We start from the raw sequence: 19,231 nt of genomic DNA on the forward strand, positions 1-19,231 counted from the left end.
CACGAACCCTGTGTCAACTCCAGGGGCTCTGGAGGACCTGCAGGGTGATTCTCACTGGCATGCCTCATCTCCAGCCCCCATTGTCCAGCAAAGTTTAATTATAAAATTGTCAGTCAGTGTAATCTCTTCAAAGGGACTTTGTGCCTCTTCACAGCTAATCCAATTACATCTGATGCCCGATCTAATGCTGATGCCCGATCTAATGATTCCCCAATCAGACGCACAGCTGCACCTGGACAAATACAACTCAAACATCCAGGAAAACGTCCACCATACGAGATCAACGTGCATTAAAATATTAACCACAGATTTCACAGCCAGCCAGTCGTTTCCAGTTTTAAAGCAATTCTCATGTGTAGTCGTGTCTCTTTTACCATTGCACCAAACCCGACTCATATTATAACCTGGGTTCACCTCTTGCTTTGGAAACATACACTGCCCTCCCTGTCGACTAGTCCCACAGTATGGATGCCGGTCTGGATTCCCAACTCCACACTCTGCACCGTTCCGACCACAAATGCTGCCACAGTGACAGAGAGTTCAATGCAGCATAGCCGAGGAGAAGCAGGAACATAATCACTCAGCCACAGTCTCCTCCCAGGAGCCCAGTGCCTTGTACCCCAGCAGATAACTCCCCAGGTCTGCACTCCCTGCCCATGGATCTTCACCCCACTCCCACATGCACCACTCAAACAGCAAATATCGGGTGCTACCGACGGATTCAGAGACAACACTGGACCAACCTCTCCTTGCAAAAGGTTATGGTTCCCACCCCATGATCCGCCTCCAGTTAAAATTCAATTTGGAATATTTTGGAGGACCAAGAACCAAGACTACTGCACACAGCCTGTTCAGCCCCTTGATCTTCACCCACTCTCCATTAGTTCACGATTCCCACCTCATTCTTGTTGCAGACTATTTGCAACTAAAATACTAAATACACTAACAATAAAATCAACCTTAAGTGCTCTGCATCTAGAGATTCCCACCCATAATGTGAGTTTTGGATTATCATCGTCATGTGTGCCAAGGCACAGTGAATAGCATAGTTTGTGTGCTATCCTGTCAAATCATACTGTGCATGAGTACAAACAAGCCACACACAAGTACAACAGGTAGCGCACAGAGAAAAATGCCAGAGTGCAGAATATAGTGTGACAGCGTTGCAGTTACGGAGAAAGTGCAGATTAAAACAAGAGAAAAGTCCAAAATGATGGTCGTTTGGAAGATCAGACTACACCCTAGCTTACAGGAGTACCATTCAGCAGACTGAGAAGAGTGGGGAAGAAGTTGTTCTTGAATCTGTGCTTTCAAGCTTTTTTTATCTTCAGCGTGACAGGAGAGAGAAGAGGGTATGACCAGGATGTGAGTGGTCCTTGATTAAGTTTGCTGCTTTTCCGAGGCAGCGTGAAATGTAGATGAAATCGATGGTGGGGAGTCTGGTCTGTGTGATGGACTGGGCTACATCTACAACTCTCTGCGATTTCTTGCGGTCTTGGGCAGAGCTGTTGCCAAGCCAAGTTGTGATGCTTCTCCCCCCTCACTGTCAGGCTGCATGACTCTCGCCAGCGTGCACAGTGGGGCCAGCATTCTGGGCTGGCTGGAGATGTGCGGCCATTACGAGGGAGAAGGGAGGCGGCAGGCAGCTGCCATCCTGTCTCGCAAGAGGTGAGAAGATGCTAATTCAGAAGGTGGCATCAGTGCCCCGTATTGAGCACGGAACCACAAATACCGTGTTGGGAGTAACTAAGGGCAAGGTTTGCTGTCGAGATATCCACAGCACCACATCCCAGCTCAGTGCAATTATTCCCTGTGTACAAAACATCATCATAGCACCTTTGTGGAAAGGAGGTCTCAATTAAGAAATCATTTGATTTCAGACTCTGGATTCCTTACTACGCCATCTCTGCCTCAATTAAGCAGCATGCCACTTGCATTCCTCTCTGGCGCTCTGTCTCCCGAGAGCCACCTTCACAGATGCAGGTTACATCTTCGCGTTGCTATAACTGTGAGTCAGTCCTTTTGAACAATAGTCTTTCTGGCTGTTGTGTGTGGCAGAACAGATACCTGTAATTAATTACTGGGTCCGCACCTTGCCCATTGAACGGAGCTGAATAGCTGTTGCCCTGGGTAGAGCCTGTCGCTCGCACCGGATGGAAGCTCATCCTTCCCTAATTGAGAGCCACATTATAGTTCTAATCTTTTCACAAGGCATCAAATGTGGGAGATGGGCTCTGAAGGGAGAGAGACTGAAAGCTGATTGTCACCTTCAATGGGCTGTTAATTAAACTAATGCTTTTAATGAGAATGTTGGTGGCAGCGCTGGTGAGGCGACATGTTCCACATTGACCTTTGTGCAGGTTCCTGTGTGCTCCTGCTCCAGTAATTGGCTGCACTAATTCGCATAGATTCCTGGCCCCAGGGAGAGGTTGGCAAGGAACCACAGGCGCATCAAGGTGTCCAGAGGTAATACTTGAATAACCTAACAAAGACACCAGGACTTCCAACCGAGAGAACACACCCAAGCTGCTCATCCACACTCACCTTTTCTAGCACTGCTTTCCTTCAGAAAGATAGACATAAAATGCTGGAGTAACTCAGTGAGACAAGCAGTTCTAGAGAAAAGGAATGGGTGACATTTCGGATCGAGACACTTCTTCACTCTTTCCTTCAGAAAGATTTAATTATCTTAAACATTAAGCATGTTACTTTGGGGAAAAAAATAACAACGCATCTTGAAATCATTTACAAACTCTCATCAAAAATAACCAAACAGATTAAAGTAAGCCATATTTTTAATGTTCATTCAAGAGGCATGAACTTTGCCGGCTGAGCCAGTGTTTAATGGTCTGAGAAGGTTGGGTGAGCTGCAGTCCTTGAGATGTGAAACTACCCACAATGGTGGCAGGGAGGGAAATCTGTGAGACAGCTCTCTCAATCTTGGCACAAGCCCCAGATCTTGGTCATGAGTTTACAGGGTCTATTGGGCAGTTGTCAGTTCCAATGCTAGGTTGAATCAGGGCGATGACCAGCTTTATTTCTGCACAGAAACAGGCCCTTCAGCCCACCTTGTCCAAGCCGACCCAAGTTTGCAAACCGGCCAGTCCCATTTGCCTGCATTGGCCCATATCCTTCTAAACCCTTCCTATCCATATATCTGTTCAAATGTCTTGTAAAACTTATAATTGTATCCACTTGTATGAATCATTCCAGATACAGACTACCCTCTGTCAAAAAGTTGCCCCTGAGGTCCCTCTTAAATCTCTCCTCTCACCTTAAGCCTGTGCTCTCTTGTTCTAGAATCCTCTAGGCTGGAAAAAAGACTGTGTTCACTTTATCAATGCCCCACGTGATCTTGTAGAACTCAGTAAAGTCACCCCTTAGCCTCCTACACTCCAAAGAAGAGAGTCACAGCGGATACAATTACTACTTGTAAAATACATTTGAACAGATATATGGATAGGAAGGGTTTGGAGGGCTGTGTATGAAAATATGTGAAAATGCATGAAAATACGCCAACCTGGTCAGCATGGATAAGGTGGACTGAAGGGCCTGTTTCCATGTTGTACAGCTCTCTGACTTTACGAAGGTGGAAAACATCTACATGCAACAGGAGGCAGAAATGTATGTCTCATGTTGGTAAACAACGAGATGCCAGATCAGCTATTAATTTTAAACCCGAGGTTAATAGATTTATTTTAAACAACGGTATAATCAGGAGGTAATTCTGGAGTGAGCAATTTAGATAGGCACATGGCCTTGCAGGGAATGAAGGGATATGGATCATGTGCAGGCAGCGGATATTATTGTCACGTGAGCGGGGTACAGTGAAAAGACTTTTTGAATGCATGTTATCCAGTCAGTGGAAAGATTACAATCAAGCCGTTCGTGCAAGATAAAGTCTGAAAAGATAATCCAAGGATCCCCAATACAGTAGATGGTAGGTAAAGACCACTCTCTAGTTGGTGAGAGGATGGTTCAGTTGTCTGATAACAGAAAGAAACTGTCCCTGAATCTGGAGATAAGTGTTTTAACTTAACATTGTGTTTGGCACGGACATTGTGGGCTAAAGGGTCTGTTCCTGTACTGTTCGATGTTCTTTGTACTATAACAAACCTGTTAACAAGAAATGTGTTGCAGGAGATCACGGACAGAAAACAGGGACATACCTGGATAATTTGTCAAACATATTGATGAGTTTCATTGCTTCGTACTCCTTCTGCTCATCTGTCATCCCGTCCATCGGATTGGGCTTTGGATCTTCGACATGGCCAGTGATGGGGTTTATACTGCAATTCAGAGTGGGCACAGGTGGGAAACGGACAGTAAGTACACAGCTCTCAGTTAGGTTAAAGTTAATTTTCTCAAATGACAAAGGGCACAATCCCTCTCCCCATTCCCGATACTTGGAAAATTAATGAGAAGTCTCTTCTAAGTGAGCTCCTTTTCCCAAGTGATGCTGTCTTTCAGATGTGAGAATGTACATCATCTTAAAGAGCCAATTCTTCACACATTTGCCCCTCAGTCCCTCCAATTAAAATGTCATTTTCACAAAGAGCACAATACATTTTTATTACAAAGGAAGCTAACCTGGGATGTTTGGCTGGTCAGGCAACACCTCAGCAGGAAGAAACAAACAAATTGGGTATTGACTTTTCATCAGAACTTTCCCACAAAATCAAAAGCATTAACTGATTCTTTCTGTTCAGATGCTGCTTGACTCATTAAATATTGCTAGCATTTTCTGTTTCACTTCAGATTCCCAGCTCTTGTAGTATTGTGGTGGGGGCGGGAAGGGGGGGGGGAGAGGGGGTCAGTGGGGAAGGTAGGAGGGGGAAGGTGGAATGGGGGACAGAAGTGCAGCATGGGATGGTGAACCAAACGTGCAGCCCCATTGTCAGGAAATATCCCTTCCCACAGCAGCCGTTCCATCAATAAACCATCCTGATGATTTTACCCTTCGTGCCCCCATTCCATGCAGTCAATATCCAATCCCCTCCATAAATATCAAATGCTTTTACTCATCTCCATCCACTGTTTCCCCCCCAACCATTCCCCTTCACACGTTAAGCTTTCAATTTCTCATTGCACTTCTAATGCCAAACCACAGGCATAATTTGAAAAGTCACCTACAAAGATTTGACACGCTTGTACTCTTCAGTGTCCGTATCCTCATCGTCGGAGTACACGCCGTTGCCCCTTCCACCGGCCAGCAGTCCGTGGGCGGCGAGCAGGCCGGCCGCGTTCCCGTAGCCCGCGTACTTTAACAGGCAGTCGACTGCAAGGAAGAGGCACCCGTGAGTTACTGCACACTCGATCCCAGCAGCACTTCCAGATAGAAGTGCATGGCCAACTACCACTGGACCCTTGTGTGTGGGGGGGGGCTCCTGGAACTAAGGTGGGGGGACACGAAGAGGGATGAGTACTTTTTGTCACTTTGTTGCCGCCTTTGTGACGACTCTTTGTTGTATACTTTGTATGCAAAAACAATTAATTTTGCTGTACCAAGGTACATGTGACAATAACGTATCATCATCATTAAAACAGCATTTAAAATAAGGCAAGAAACGCAACGTATTTCTGTGCCACGTTTCACTGCATATTAACAGTGTCTGAGAGGGGGAAATGGAGTGCATTAAGTACTGCTAGTTTTAGGGAATTTACGTCCAGCTAGGAAAAAATGGGCAGCACTTTGCTCAAAGATATTGGTCTCAAATCCCATGATGGACGTAGGTGATAATCTGAACCATCTACAGTACAATTTTTCCAGTGATTGATTAAAACAAAACAGCAGGTGAATGTGAAAGGAATGGCAATAAGGAACCGAGGAGCTATTGAAACTACACAAACATTATCTGGTTTCTGTTTGCATTTTTGTGTGTGGGAGCTTTCTATGTGCAAACTGGATATTGAATTACAAAACAAAGTGCTGGAAAAACTCAGCGAACCAGGCAGCATCTGTGGAGGGAATGGTCAGGCAACATTTCTGGTTGGGACCCTTCTTCAGACTGATGGAGCAGAGAGGAGAAAGCTGGGAGATGGAGGTGGTGGTGCGACAAAGCCTGGCAAGTGATAGGTGGATACAGCCGAGGGTAGTAGGGTGATTGGCAGATGGGAGGAGTTAGTGACAAAGGCTGGGGGTGAAAAGGAGACAAAAGGGTGTCAGATGAGGAGAGACGAGGAGGAGAGAAATGTAAAGCTGGAGGGTGGGATATAGGCGGGAGAGAACGGGGGAGAGGGGAATGGGGGGGGGTCAAATTGAAATGGTCCTACATTACAGCAATAACAACTCTTCAAAAAGTATTTAATGGGCTGTGAAGGATCCGGTGACTTCCTGAGATGAGGAAAGGCATCACAGAAAGGCTGCTTTGTCCTTTCACGGCACTTCGACCAAGAACATGTCCAGCCTTGTTCTATAAGTGTTAACTCTGTGCACCATGTTCCTTCCCCAGCTGCTATCCAGTGTCAGTGGGACAGGAGGAGTTTGTTTTAGTGACAGTGCGGGAGGAGCGATGCCTTTCTTGGAGCAATCTATAAATTCCTAAATTTATTAAATTCAATTCGGCAATCTGACTAATGAGAGGAGATGCTGGAAATGCTGAATAATAGGCAATGTTTGCTGAGACGGAAACGAGAGTTAATGCTCGAGGTCAGTAACCGTTCATCTGACCTCGGAGACGTTAAAATCAAGCACGTTTTAAGTGAAGGGGGAGGATGGAGAGAACAAAAGGGAATGTAGGTGATAGGGTGGAGAGCAGGAATGAAAGGTATGGTGGCAGTGCTGGCTGGGGGAGGGCGGGGAAGGCTTGTTAATGAATCAAAAAGTCTGATGGAAACAGAGGACACAAATGAGAGCAGGGGAGGAAGAAAACGGTGGCGCAGCGGTAGAGTTGCTGCCTTACAGCGAATGCAGCGCCGGAGACTCAGGTTCGATCCTGACTACGGGCGCCGTCTGTACGGAGTTTGTACGTTCTCCCCGGGACCTGCGTGGGTTTTCTCCGAGATCTTCGGTTTCCTCCCACACTCCAAAAACGTACAGGTATGTAGGTTAATTGGCTGGGCAAATGTAAAAATTGTCCCTAGTGTGTGTAGGATAGTGTTAGTGTGCGGGGATCGCTGGGCGGCGCGGACTTGGTGGGCTGAAGGGCCTGTTTCCGCGCTGTATCTCTAAATCTAAAAATCTAAATCTAAAACACTGGATCTGTGAGGGACAACACAAATGAAAGAAAATACTGGAGATACCTAGCAGGTCAGGAAGCATATGTGGAGTGAGGAAAACTAAGCTGATGATCTTTGACATTTATTTCAGTTTCCAGCATCTGCTCAGAAACGGATTCACAAGTGACGGGCAGCCAGTGCCACAGATGAGCACAGCAGGCAGCACATAGGACCACAGCCCCTGCACACTGCACCGTGACTACCTCCTCAAACAATCCCAGCTGCTTGAAAACCCTGAACATGCCCTGTATTATTACGTCCTAAATACCTGGTGTTTTGTCACACTCTTCTAATTAACCTATTTCTGAAAATAATGAGTCTTTTATCTCTTTCTAATGCTGACATGCTTGTGACATTTGCACTGCTGCTGTTGTGCTGTTGCCAAGTGCCCAAGGGATGATGACGAGATCAGGTTAGTATCTGGAATTGCAATCTTGAGCAAAACACACAGTGCTGGAGGAACTCAGCAGGTCAGGCAGCATCTGTGGAGGGAATGGACGTTTCAGGTCAGGACCCTCCTTCAGACTGTTTCACCATCGTCTCCAAGACCCCTGTATCACACTCCTGCAGTGGGTTCCAGTGCTTTCCCACCAGTCCACAATTCTCTGATTCTCTCAACCTTCTTAATCAAATACCTCTGAAATGTTGTGAGAGATTCTGCCTCCACCATTCTTCAGATGGGGGGTGGGGGACAGGATGGCTGGTATTACTTGAAATTTGAGATATAATTTGTTATCATCTGCTGACATGCATGTAATTCTCGCTGTAGACCCCACAACTGAGGCGGAGGTAGGGGCAGGGTCAGGAGTCCATGCTCACCGCTTTCCTTGCACAGCACGAACAGGAACTCTGCTGCAGTGTGCTTTACTCCAGTGTCGATGTGGGTCATCAGGCGCACCAGCTTATTCCGAAGAGTGGTGCCAACTTCAGGGCGATTTGTCACATCTTTCAGAGGAGGCAGGACCTGGCAGAGCAAGATTGGCAACAGCTGATAAAACACACGTATTCCTGCTTCTCATAAGACAAGACAAATGACATTTAGAGATACAGCGCGGAAACAAGCCTATTGGCCCACCTAGTCTGCGCCGACCAGCGATCCCTGTACACTAGCACTGTCCTATAAACTAGGGACAATTTGCAATTTTTACTGAAGCCAACTAATCTACAAACCTGTACGTCTTTGGAATGTGGGAGGAAACCGGAGCTCCCGGAGAAAACCCATGCAGTCATGGGGAGAACGTACAAACTCCGTACAGACAGCACCTGTAGTCAGGTTCGTACCCGGGTCTCTGGCGCTGTGAAGTAGCAACTTTACTGTTGCGCCACCGTGCAAAGGTCTTAACTCCCTGCAAAATATTTCACTGCAGGTCAGTGCGTAATGGATACGCCAAGCAGTTGAAATTAAACCAAATATTGAAAATGTACAAATAGGATTTCATTTACGTCATTACCATGATACTCTCAAATTACTGATAATTAATTTATTGCATTTCTAATTATTGTATATATTTTTAATTGTGTTATTGTATTAATGGGCTTGCAGCAAATAGGATTTCATGGTTTTGTTCCGGGTACATGTGACAAGTAAACACTCTTGACTCGATATGCAAAGTTCCTTCCCTACAAATAGTACAGTTCCTGATTAAGTATTGAGGACCACAGGCATTAATACACCAGCAAATGACAACATCGTCTCTCTTCCTCTCTGGGCGGTTCCATTTGTTTCCTGGTTACGGTACTGTCTGTTGTTATCTGACTGGCCATTAGGAGACGCTGAGTGGCTGGGTTGTGGATCCCTGTACCATGCCAAATTCAGTTACTACACGAGCAGTGGGCTCAAGGTGTCTGAAACATGCCAGGTTCCAAATGCAGTCATGTGTAACCAAATTCACCTCAGTCTAGGTTAGAGAGAGCGACTACAGAGAAGTGGTGTTCAGTCCCCAAACATGTGACAAAAGGGAGAATCTAATTCATCCAAAAAGATAACAGGATAGATATAACATGGAAGGAAGCAATTGTTCTTTGAATCTGTACCACTCTAATCATGGGAAACCCATCTATTCTAACTCCCCGACCTTTCCCCAAACCCATGCAAATGCTTTTCTTTCAGACATTTATCCTGTTCCCTTTTAAAGATTACAATTGAATCTGCCTCCATTACCACCCCTGGCTGTGCAATCCAAACCAAAGCTCTCATTGGCAGTACAGTCGAACAAAACAATGAAATCCTTGCTTGCTGCAGCTTAACAGACCCATCAATACAATAAGTCAACAAATAAATATACAGTACAATAATCAATAATATAATAAGGTTGAATAATTTAAGAACGGAAAGAGATTTTATAGTTTTTCCCCCCTCCCCCACCCCTACAATCACTCATTGACTCACGAAGGAGCCCGACTCAAAACATTGCTTGCCCATACCCTCTACAGATGCTGCCTGACCTGCTGAGTTCTTCCAACACTTTGTCTTTTACCCAATAGTCCAGCATTTGCAGTTTCTTGTGTCTCCATTTTAAAGTACACGTTGACAATTTATAACTTTACTGAAATCCCACTAAGATTTGGCGATAAGGTGATATTACTTGAGAATTAGAAAAAAGAAACAGGAGGGCAGTAGATGGAGCGATTGCTCTATTTTTAAGCCAAATTATCACCGTACAGTTTTACATAGCATTGAGTAGAAATTGATTGTATTTTACCAGTGGCTGAGAGATAGTTTTACAAAAGATAATTAAAATCCTGCAGAAACAGAAATATTTCTCAACATCTCTTTGTAAGATCCAAAACATACTTTCTAATATATATGAAAACTAAACTCAATATTTAAGGTCCTTAAATATTTAAGGTCCTTAGATAGACACAAAAAGCTGGAGTAACTCAGCGGGACAGGCAGCATCTCAGGAGAGAAGGAATGGGTGACATTTCGGGTCGAGAAGAAGGGACTCGACCCGAAACATCACCCATTCCTTCTCTCCAGAAACGCTGCCTGTCCCGCTGAGTTACTCCAGCTTTTTGTGTCTATCTTTGGTTTAAACCAGCATCTGCAGTTTCTTCTTACACATTTAAGATCCTTACCTTGGAACGGATATATTTTCTCATATCTTTATGGATCCTGGAACATTCTGTCAAAACGCTTAAAACTGGAGTCAACCCTTCTTTTAAATTGGTCCCCTATCAAATGTGAGGGCACAAATATACAATTAACATCTTTGCAATCAAAGGATTCAATAAGAAAAAGACATAAAAAGACATTGGAACAGATACATGGATAGGAAAGGGATATGGGCCAAATGCAGGCTAATGGGACTAGCTTGGATAGGACAACTGGGGCAGCATGAACGAGTTGGGCTGAAGGGCATGTTTCTGCGCTGTGTGACTCCATGAAACCTGTTCCATTGGGTCTATTGCTCAAACAATGATCAGAATCTGTTCAGATCATTTTCCATTATAGTGACGACCAATTCTGTTCCTAATCTGTTTCTGCCTCTGCACAACCCCAGCAAACCACCATATCACATCCCATGTCAAGTATTTTTCAGGATGTGCATTCAGTTTGTAACTCACTGTATTTCAAGAAGATGATTGCTCTCCAAAGCTCCCCAGTCTGACACTTCCCGCTGGTTGCCAGAGTCTCAAGATGCTCTGGGATCAAGACTGTCACACGCTGGTTGCTCGCTGAGTTATTACCCGGACTCTTTGATTTCAGTTTCCCATGAAGGACTGCCTACTTTTACCAGTTTCATCTTTCTGCTGTAATAAGCACAAGCTTCCTCCACCCCAACTGTCAACCTGCTGATCTCTGCGTCCGATATTGGACATTGCATTCCTGAACAATTTCCCCTCTTTAAGCAAACCACATACAGAACTGCATTTCATTTTTCTCACCCTCTTTGGTAGAGTGGAAGCAAAAAGCAGTGCAAGATTTTTTTCTTCCCCCACCCTCCTAAATTGAAAGTGGTGATCGAATCCTTCACATTAGCACGAGTAATCGACTCGCTTCAAGTTCCTGATGAAGGATCATTGTGCCATAACATTAAATGTTTCACTCTGCACAGGTGTGGTCACATTTACTCTGCCTTTACTTTGAGCTGAATTGATTCAGCACTTTGCATTGGTTAGCAGGACAGGTGAATGTTACAGAAGGCTACCCCTCCAACAAACAGGTACTATCGCAACATTTAAGAAACATTTAGATCGGTACATGGATAGGACAGGTGGGCCAAATGCAGGCAAGTGGGTCTAGTGTAGATGGGGCATGTTGGTCGGCGAGGGCAAGTTGGGCCGAAGGACCTGTTTCCATGACTATATGACTCTAAACCGCAGTCCATTGTGAAAGTTGGTCCAAGGTTCATTTCACTTAAAGAAAAGTGGTCAAATGTGCAAGAACAAAGCTTCTACACAAGGTCAAACTACAACAAGGGATTTGGATTTTAACCTTAAGCTAATGAAAGTGGGCTTTTTTTAGTGAAGCATCAACAACCTGCAGTACATATTTGTCACCAACAACCCATTAATTGCAGGACATGGTTGTAAGGTGTATCACGACCCATACAATGTAACACTAAGCCAGCATTCACTATATTAACAAAAGTACCCATGGACAGTTACAGAATGCCATGAACAGCAAACGTGTAGTACCATGTCCCAGCTTCTGCCAAAGATGGAAAGTCTCAGATATCATTCTTTATGACCATGTTGTAAAAGAAAGTCAAGCAGAGGTATTTACTGTCTTTTATCAGTACAAAGTTTGTTTGGACTTTATTCCTGGAACTCCAATATCAGGTGCAGTCTTTACGTGAAGCAGTGAAGCAATCAACAACCTGATCAAGGAATGCAAGTCATCATTGGGAAATATTCTACCATTTTTATAATTTCCTTATAAATTAATTATTATCTCCATGTTACCCTTTTGTGAACATGTCACAATGCAAGTATTTCCTCATGCCTCAGGTACAGCACTACCACTGGGTGTGTGGATGCTGCATGCCAAGTCTGTATTGGCTTTGTATATTCTCCTATCTAAATGCGTTTGCAGGTATTCATAAAGGATGGGAATCCCGTGCAGATTTGCCACAATATACATCATTAAAACAAAAAGCATAGACGGATGAAAGACTGAACACTCAATTCCTACCAAACTCCAACAAAATGATTGCTGCAAATAGCAATGCCCATTAAGGAAAAAACATTTATGAATTAAAAATGCAGCTAGTGATTCATGAAGTATAACAACCTGTCTTAAACCAACCTGAGATTCGCTCTGCTCTGCAACCACACTCGTGACTGAATGTAACTGGATATTAAAACATAAAACTGACCAGGTCCGTACCCTGTCTATTCTCTTTTCCATAAACGCCAGCAAAACCTCCACCGCGTCCATCTTCTTCCCATTGTAATCGATTGTGCCACATTCGATGCTGGGGCTGAAGAGAAGATCCAGGCTTGACACGGGAATGTTGTTCAAAAGATTGATTGTGTGGCTGAAAGAAAATTAAAAGTTTGAATACCCCCCTGGCTTAACATCATCAAAAAGCACACACAGCAAAGGGAAACAAACCAAGCCCTTCTCACAACTCCAGCCCTCAGCCTTCTACTGGAAAACAATGAGACAACCGATCTACAATTCAGTGGTCTCTCAATTTAATTACTTAACTACCATTTGCATGTATTCTGAGGCAGGCAGAAATATTCTTGGTGAGTGGTTGCAACTCACGCAGCCCACCACTGAATTTGGTCAGCAGCTTAAGCATAAATGGCATTATGAAAACAGCTCTTTCTTAACTACACAAGGATAGTTTGCAGTCACAGACCCGTGATTCACCAACTTCATATGGTTACTGTTCACAGGTTTCAGTGTGAAGTGCCCATGGTCTCTGAGAGATGCAATTGGACAGGACTTTCCGGCACGCTGAACACTAAGTGAGACTTTTGGAAACAAAGGCAAGGTTGGCAAGCAAAGGCAGAGAAAACCTTGGCCAAAATCTTACCTTCATAACATTGCACAGTTCAGTCAGCTGAACTGGCTACAGCTTATCATGCAGTGACAGAACCACAAGCAGTTCTTCTTTCTTTTAACATTAAATGGCTGATATGAATTTAGAAAGTTAACGTTTTTGGAACATGTGCAGAGATTACTGAACAACTCCTACTGACCCCTGTGGGGCCTGACACTGACCATTAGTTTAGTGTGACGCCACAGATCATCGGACATGTGAAAATGGTGAACTGGTGAATGGTGAGCCTCAGCCACAAAAAAGGTTCACGAAACGGAACAAACTAATCAGAAATACTCCATACTGGCGGCACAGTGGAGCCACTGCCTCAAAGCTCCAGCAACCCTTGTTCAATCCGGGCCACCAATGCTGTCTGTGCGGAGTTTGCATATTCTCCCCCAGGTACTATAGACAATAGACAATAGGTGCAGGAGTAGGCCATTCGGCCCTTCGAGCCAGCACCGCCATTCAATGTGATCATGGCTGATCATTCTCAATCAGTACCCCGTTCCTGCTTTCTCCCCATACCCCCTGACTCCGCTATCCTTAAGAGCTCTATCTAGCTCTCTCTTGAATGTATTCAGAGAATTGGCCTCCACAGCCCTCTGAGGCAGAGAATTCCACAGATTCACAACTCTCTGACTGAAAAAGTTTTTCCTCATCTCTGTTCTAAATGGCCTACCCCCTATTCTTAAACTGTGGCCCCTGGTTCTGGACTCCCCCAACATTGGAAACATGTTTCCTGCCTCTAATGTGTCCAACCCCTTAATAATCTTATACGTTTTGATAAGATCCCCTCTCATCCTTCTAAATTCCAGTGTATACAAGCCTAGTCGCTCCAGTCTTTCAACATATGACAGTCCCGCCATTCCGGGAATTAACCTAGTAAACCTACGCTGCACGCTCTCAATAGCAATGCTCCGGTTATGTCCTGAAAACATGTGGGTCGTGGGGTGAAATAGCCAATGTAAATTGCCCCAGTGTGTCGGTGGGTGGTTAAACCTGGGGGACTAATACCAGCGTGGCGGAACTGGTGGCCAGCATGGATCTGCTGGGCTGTAGGGCCCGTTTTGTGCCATATCACTCTAAACTTCATAATCACACTTCAATTTGCTGCAAGGCTACTCCTAACTGCCAACAAATATCACAACCGATCATTGGTTGGCGTGGACTTGGTGGGCTGAAGGGCCTGTTTCCGCGCTGTATCTCTAAAGTCTAAATCTCACTGATCCCTGTAGAACACCACTAGTCATAGACCACCAGCCTGAACAACATCTTTCCACCACTAGCCTCTTCAATGGGTAAATCAGTGACACTAGCAACACTATTTAAGTTGTTACCACATTAGAACACAGGAGTTTATATTCCCAAATAAACTCTGGGCAAAACCAGGGAATAATTACAAGGAAGGAAAATGAATAAATATAGATTAGCAGTAATTTTGTGTTCTGGTTTAGCAGGCTGGACGATAGAAGCTGATAAATGAAGAAACTGACAGACCTGCAGATGAATCTGTGACCACCGAGTAATTTGCTTGCTCCAATTAGAATCATTCTCGGACAGGTTCTTACACAGGAAAACCCTAATGCAGGTAAACAGAATTAGCACAGGGAGGTATCACGGGCAGTCCGGGTGAGGTGGGCAGAGAGGCGTTATAGTCAGCATGGGTGGGCTGGGCAGAGGGGACTCATTTCAGTGCAGCACAACTTGACAACCCTGTGACTGATTTTTAGACATCATTCCCATCAGCTGTGACATAATGCAGTCAAACTTGCTTTGCTGCACTTACCTAATGCTACGCCCAGGAACTTGTGTGGAAGGAATCAGTTTTGCTAAGTGTCTTCCGACTTTCTGATCTTTTAAACTAGCGAGTTTGGTTGGGCCTGGATTTCTGCTTGCTGTTCTCGCTGTCTGTGCTTCTCTTAAGCCGAGGTCCCCTTTCATGCAGCAAATGCAAACGAGATTCTACAACACCTTGAAGCATCATTTTATGGATCACTGTGTTTCAGTTATTCTTTTCAGAGAAAGATCCCTGACTTTCTGATCTCTGTCACTCTGCTGACAGTTTTATGTGCAGAAGAGGGTTGGAAATTCCACAGCTTCCACCAAGTCTGCCACCATACACAGGTCCACACAAAGCCATTAGCATTCCTCCCCTAGGAGGTGGCAATGCACACTGGCGTTGAGCATATATGAGCCCTTATTGCACCCTAGACAGCCCATTAATCATCCCTGGATGACACTCACCCCCTCAGCTCTCAACTCCCTCCTGACTCGTACATTGAATAAAGCACTAGACACTCCCAGCCACTTCCCACAGCCCATCCACAATGAGTGCACGTTGACACAAATCACTAGCTGGTCACATTCAGCCAACTAACAACTTGCAGCTTTGAAAGCATTATAAGAGAGAGAGAGCTACCTACGTACAGCCATCCCCAGATTTCTGCAGATTAAACCAATGATAAACTGAGAGCTATTTAACAGAGACTCCAAGGTGCTGTTATTTTTAGAAATGACACAGGTTTTGTATTGGTTATTCTCAGCATGTGTTATGGAGATGAGGTGGTGCTAGACATATAATTCTTCAAACAAAAATTAAATCATTAGAGAGCCAGGGCTGAAAAATTAATGTGAGAATAAATCCACCTTAAATTCATAATCAGCCTAACCCAATTAACAATCATATTCCTGTCAGAATGTGTTGTAATATACTGTTTAAATTACTTGATATGTTACACATTTTGTTATCTGATTAACATAATTCAGTCTGCAGAATTTACAAAGTGGTTTAACTTTATTCAATTCTGCAGCCAATTCCAGATATTAAATGCAAGGTTAAAGGATAAAAGCACATGGTGTAGAATATCAGGGTAATTGAGAAGATTAATAAAAAGTCAAACTGTGTCAGGAAATGATTATATGACACATTGTGACTCTCTGCATTGTACAGCTCCTGACACTGAAAGGATTAAAGTTAGAGCCTGCATGATTATCCCTGGCTTTAACAATGAGGGGATAGAGTCAGTCTTTTTTCCCAGGGTGGAAATGTTGAATACTAAAGGGGTGTAGCTTTAAGGTGAGGGGGAGAAAGTTGAAAGCAGATATGCAAGCCCAATTTTTCTTTACACAGAGAGTGGTGGGTGCCTGGAACACCCTGCCAGGGGTGGTAGTGAATACAGTTACGATTGCAATGTGTAGAGCCATTTAGACAAGGACACAAACAGGCAGGAAGGAGATGGATGCAGACCCTAGAGAGTGGTGGGTACATGAAACAAACCTGCTAGAGGAAGCAATACAGACAGGTGCAAATATATTGAAAAGACACTTGGACAGATACATGGATGGAAAGATTTGGAGGGATATGGACCAGGCATACGCAAGTGCAACTAGCCCGGTTCTGCAACTTAGTTGGCATGGCCAAATTGGGCCGGGGCCTGTTTCTGTGTAGTACGGCTCTATGACACAGCTAGTTGTGAGTGGGATAGATAAGCTAAGTAGACAAGAGATTCTGTGGCTGCAAATGAGATACCAGTACAGAGTGCTGCCATCCTGGTGCCAGGATCCAGGATGTCTTTTGAGCGGCTGCAGAACATTTTCAAGCAATGCAGAGTAACTGAGAAAGGCAGAATGTGGCATTGAGGTTAGAATCAGATCTGCAATGACTTTAATGAGAAGTAGATCTAGCGCGCTTGGTCAAGTGGCACCTCCTGTTCCTAATTTGTATGTTTGTATAAAGCTCGACTCTCAAGTTACAGAACACATCTAAATTGCAAAGATAGAATTATTTACCTTGTGACATCGTAGAAAGTATGAAACTGCACTTGATGTTGTGAGAAGGATTACTTTGGAGGACTTTTTAAGTGGAAGACTTGAGAGAAAAGTTGGCATTAGTTGCTTCAGTGCAATTGTTGCCCTGTACTGGTGCTCTGTAAGAAACTACTAGAATTTTAGGGACGCTGCATTTTGCAGGTGAACTGCGACTGCTTCATACAAGTGCTAGATAGTGCTCTTGCAAGTAATGCCACATCAATTGTTTGGTGAGGCTGTGAATAGCTTTGCAATAGTTATTTAACGAAGAAGATAATGAAGGGGCAGTGCAAAAATGTGCACAGGATTTAGTCGAAGGATGAAGGGGTTGTACTATGAGGAAAAGTTGTTATACTGGGCTCCTCCTCTGGAATTTAGAAGAAAGAGAACTAATCTTATTGAAATATCTACAATTCGGAAGAGGTTTTTTACAGGGTAGTAATTGACAGAATGTGGCACAGGAATCTAGAACTAGGGGTCCCAACTGCAGGATAAAGGGTCATGCACTAAAGACTGAGATGAAAAGAATTGCTTCTCTCTGAGTATTCTGAATGCTTGGAATTTTCCCAGCGGCCGATGGATATTGTATCATTAAGTATATTCAGGGTAGAGATAGGAAGATTTTGATTTTTTGGGAAGGAAGGCAGATGGTTACTAGTTAATAGTTTTTTTCTTATTAACAGTAACTTACCAGGGCAATTCAAAGTAGACCATAAAGTTTCACAAAAGTGGGTTATATTTTCTAGCCCAGATAAGTGATAGGAGCAGAATTAGGCCATTCGGCCGATCAAGATAACCAGATTTATTCGATTTTACAACGTACCTTGGTGTTTGAGCTCACACACTCGACACAATCAGCACATAATCGACCTATTTGCACTACTTGCGCATCGTTGTTTGCACGTGCACAATTGGTTTGTGCTGTTGCTTTACACTAATGTTGATGTCACAATCCTGTCCTTTTAACAAAGCATATCCAATCTATTTATGTGCTGTTAGATGCCGCTGATGGTTCATAAGTCTCCCTGTCACAAATTGCTATGCATACTTGGTAAAACCGCCTCTCGCCTTCACCCTGGTAATCCCCCTACCATGCACACTCAAAGCACAGCAGTCAGGTTCTGATTACAACGGTAGGCTCCCGTCCAAGGCTAGTAGATTTTCCAGGAATGCAAGGCTGCCAGCCACAAATCTAGCACAACCCAGAGGCTTTAACCAACTTTGATCAAACTTCTTCACAGATTATTATTACTAATGAGGCGATATCAGTAATGAATTACAAAACTGCTGCCTTACATTATCGATTCTAAAACTCACATGGAGTAGGTAGTTTATTTTACATCTGTTTCATTTAATGAATGATAAAAATATCTCACATTAATCAACAGGAAACTCTTCAGAATCTTTATCATGAAAGTAGAAACTGGCAAAAAATACAACTAGTTTTTTGACGTCCACTGCTGGGATGGAAATGTGGAACGTGATACTAATCTCACAGCTGGTACCCGGGAAGTTGAACAAATAATTGAAAAAAACGGTAGGCAATACTTGAAGGCAGAATCAGCTAGGCCCTGGAAACAGATCAGGCAACGTAAATAACCAATTACTTTACCTAATGATTCTCTCTGCCTGGTAACAGCTACACTTGCTGAACATGCAGTCAATTAGACACTTGTTTTGAGCTTCCTAACTCTAGTGATAATTATTTCAGACCTATACTTAAAAATACATCAACATCAGTTCCATCAGAGTGTGGGGTGGAGAAAGGAGGGTGAGGTGTCAGCAGGAGGATGAAGAGCTGGGGGGAGGAGGGGAGGCACAAAGGAAGTTAGTGGGTGATGGGATGGAAAGGCGAGTGTACATATGCTATCAGTGGTATAGGTACCGTAGTGGTACACACGTTGCCTCATAGCTCCAGTGGCACAGGTTCAACCCTGACTTTTGCTGTTGTTGTGTGGACTTTGCATGCTCTCTTTGTCCACTAAGTTTTCCCTTGGATGTTCTGGTTTCCTCGCACATCCCAAAGACACGTGTTGGCAAGTTAATTTATGTGTGCAGAATCTGGCATTGGTGATAAGGTGGAGAGAATAATAGGATTGATGCAGGTGGTTGTTTCTTGGTTAGTGTAGACGCAGTGGGCTGAAGGATCTGTTTTATAGCTGTATACGATTCTATGACTGGACTCACAACCTTTAGAGAGAGAATAT

General features: G+C 44.0%; 1 protein-coding gene across 1 annotated transcript in view; it reads right to left on the bottom strand.

The window, feature by feature from the left end:
• ric8b (RIC8 guanine nucleotide exchange factor B) overlaps window positions 1–19,231 on the bottom strand; it is a 38,093-nt gene that overhangs the window by 2,077 nt on the left and 16,785 nt on the right. The window contains exons 5-9 of the mRNA XM_078417092.1: window positions 12,551–12,701; window positions 10,297–10,392; window positions 8,038–8,182; window positions 5,134–5,278; window positions 4,170–4,289 (exon numbers count right to left, since the gene is read on the bottom strand). Of these exons, the coding sequence (XP_078273218.1) occupies window positions 4,170–4,289; window positions 5,134–5,278; window positions 8,038–8,182; window positions 10,297–10,392; window positions 12,551–12,701 (657 nt within the window). The remainder of the gene's footprint in view (window positions 1–4,169; window positions 4,290–5,133; window positions 5,279–8,037; window positions 8,183–10,296; window positions 10,393–12,550; window positions 12,702–19,231) is intronic.

Source organism: Rhinoraja longicauda, chromosome 20, assembly GCF_053455715.1.
Source record: "Rhinoraja longicauda isolate Sanriku21f chromosome 20, sRhiLon1.1, whole genome shotgun sequence".
Classification (NCBI taxonomy): Eukaryota; Metazoa; Chordata; class Chondrichthyes; order Rajiformes; family Arhynchobatidae; genus Rhinoraja; species Rhinoraja longicauda.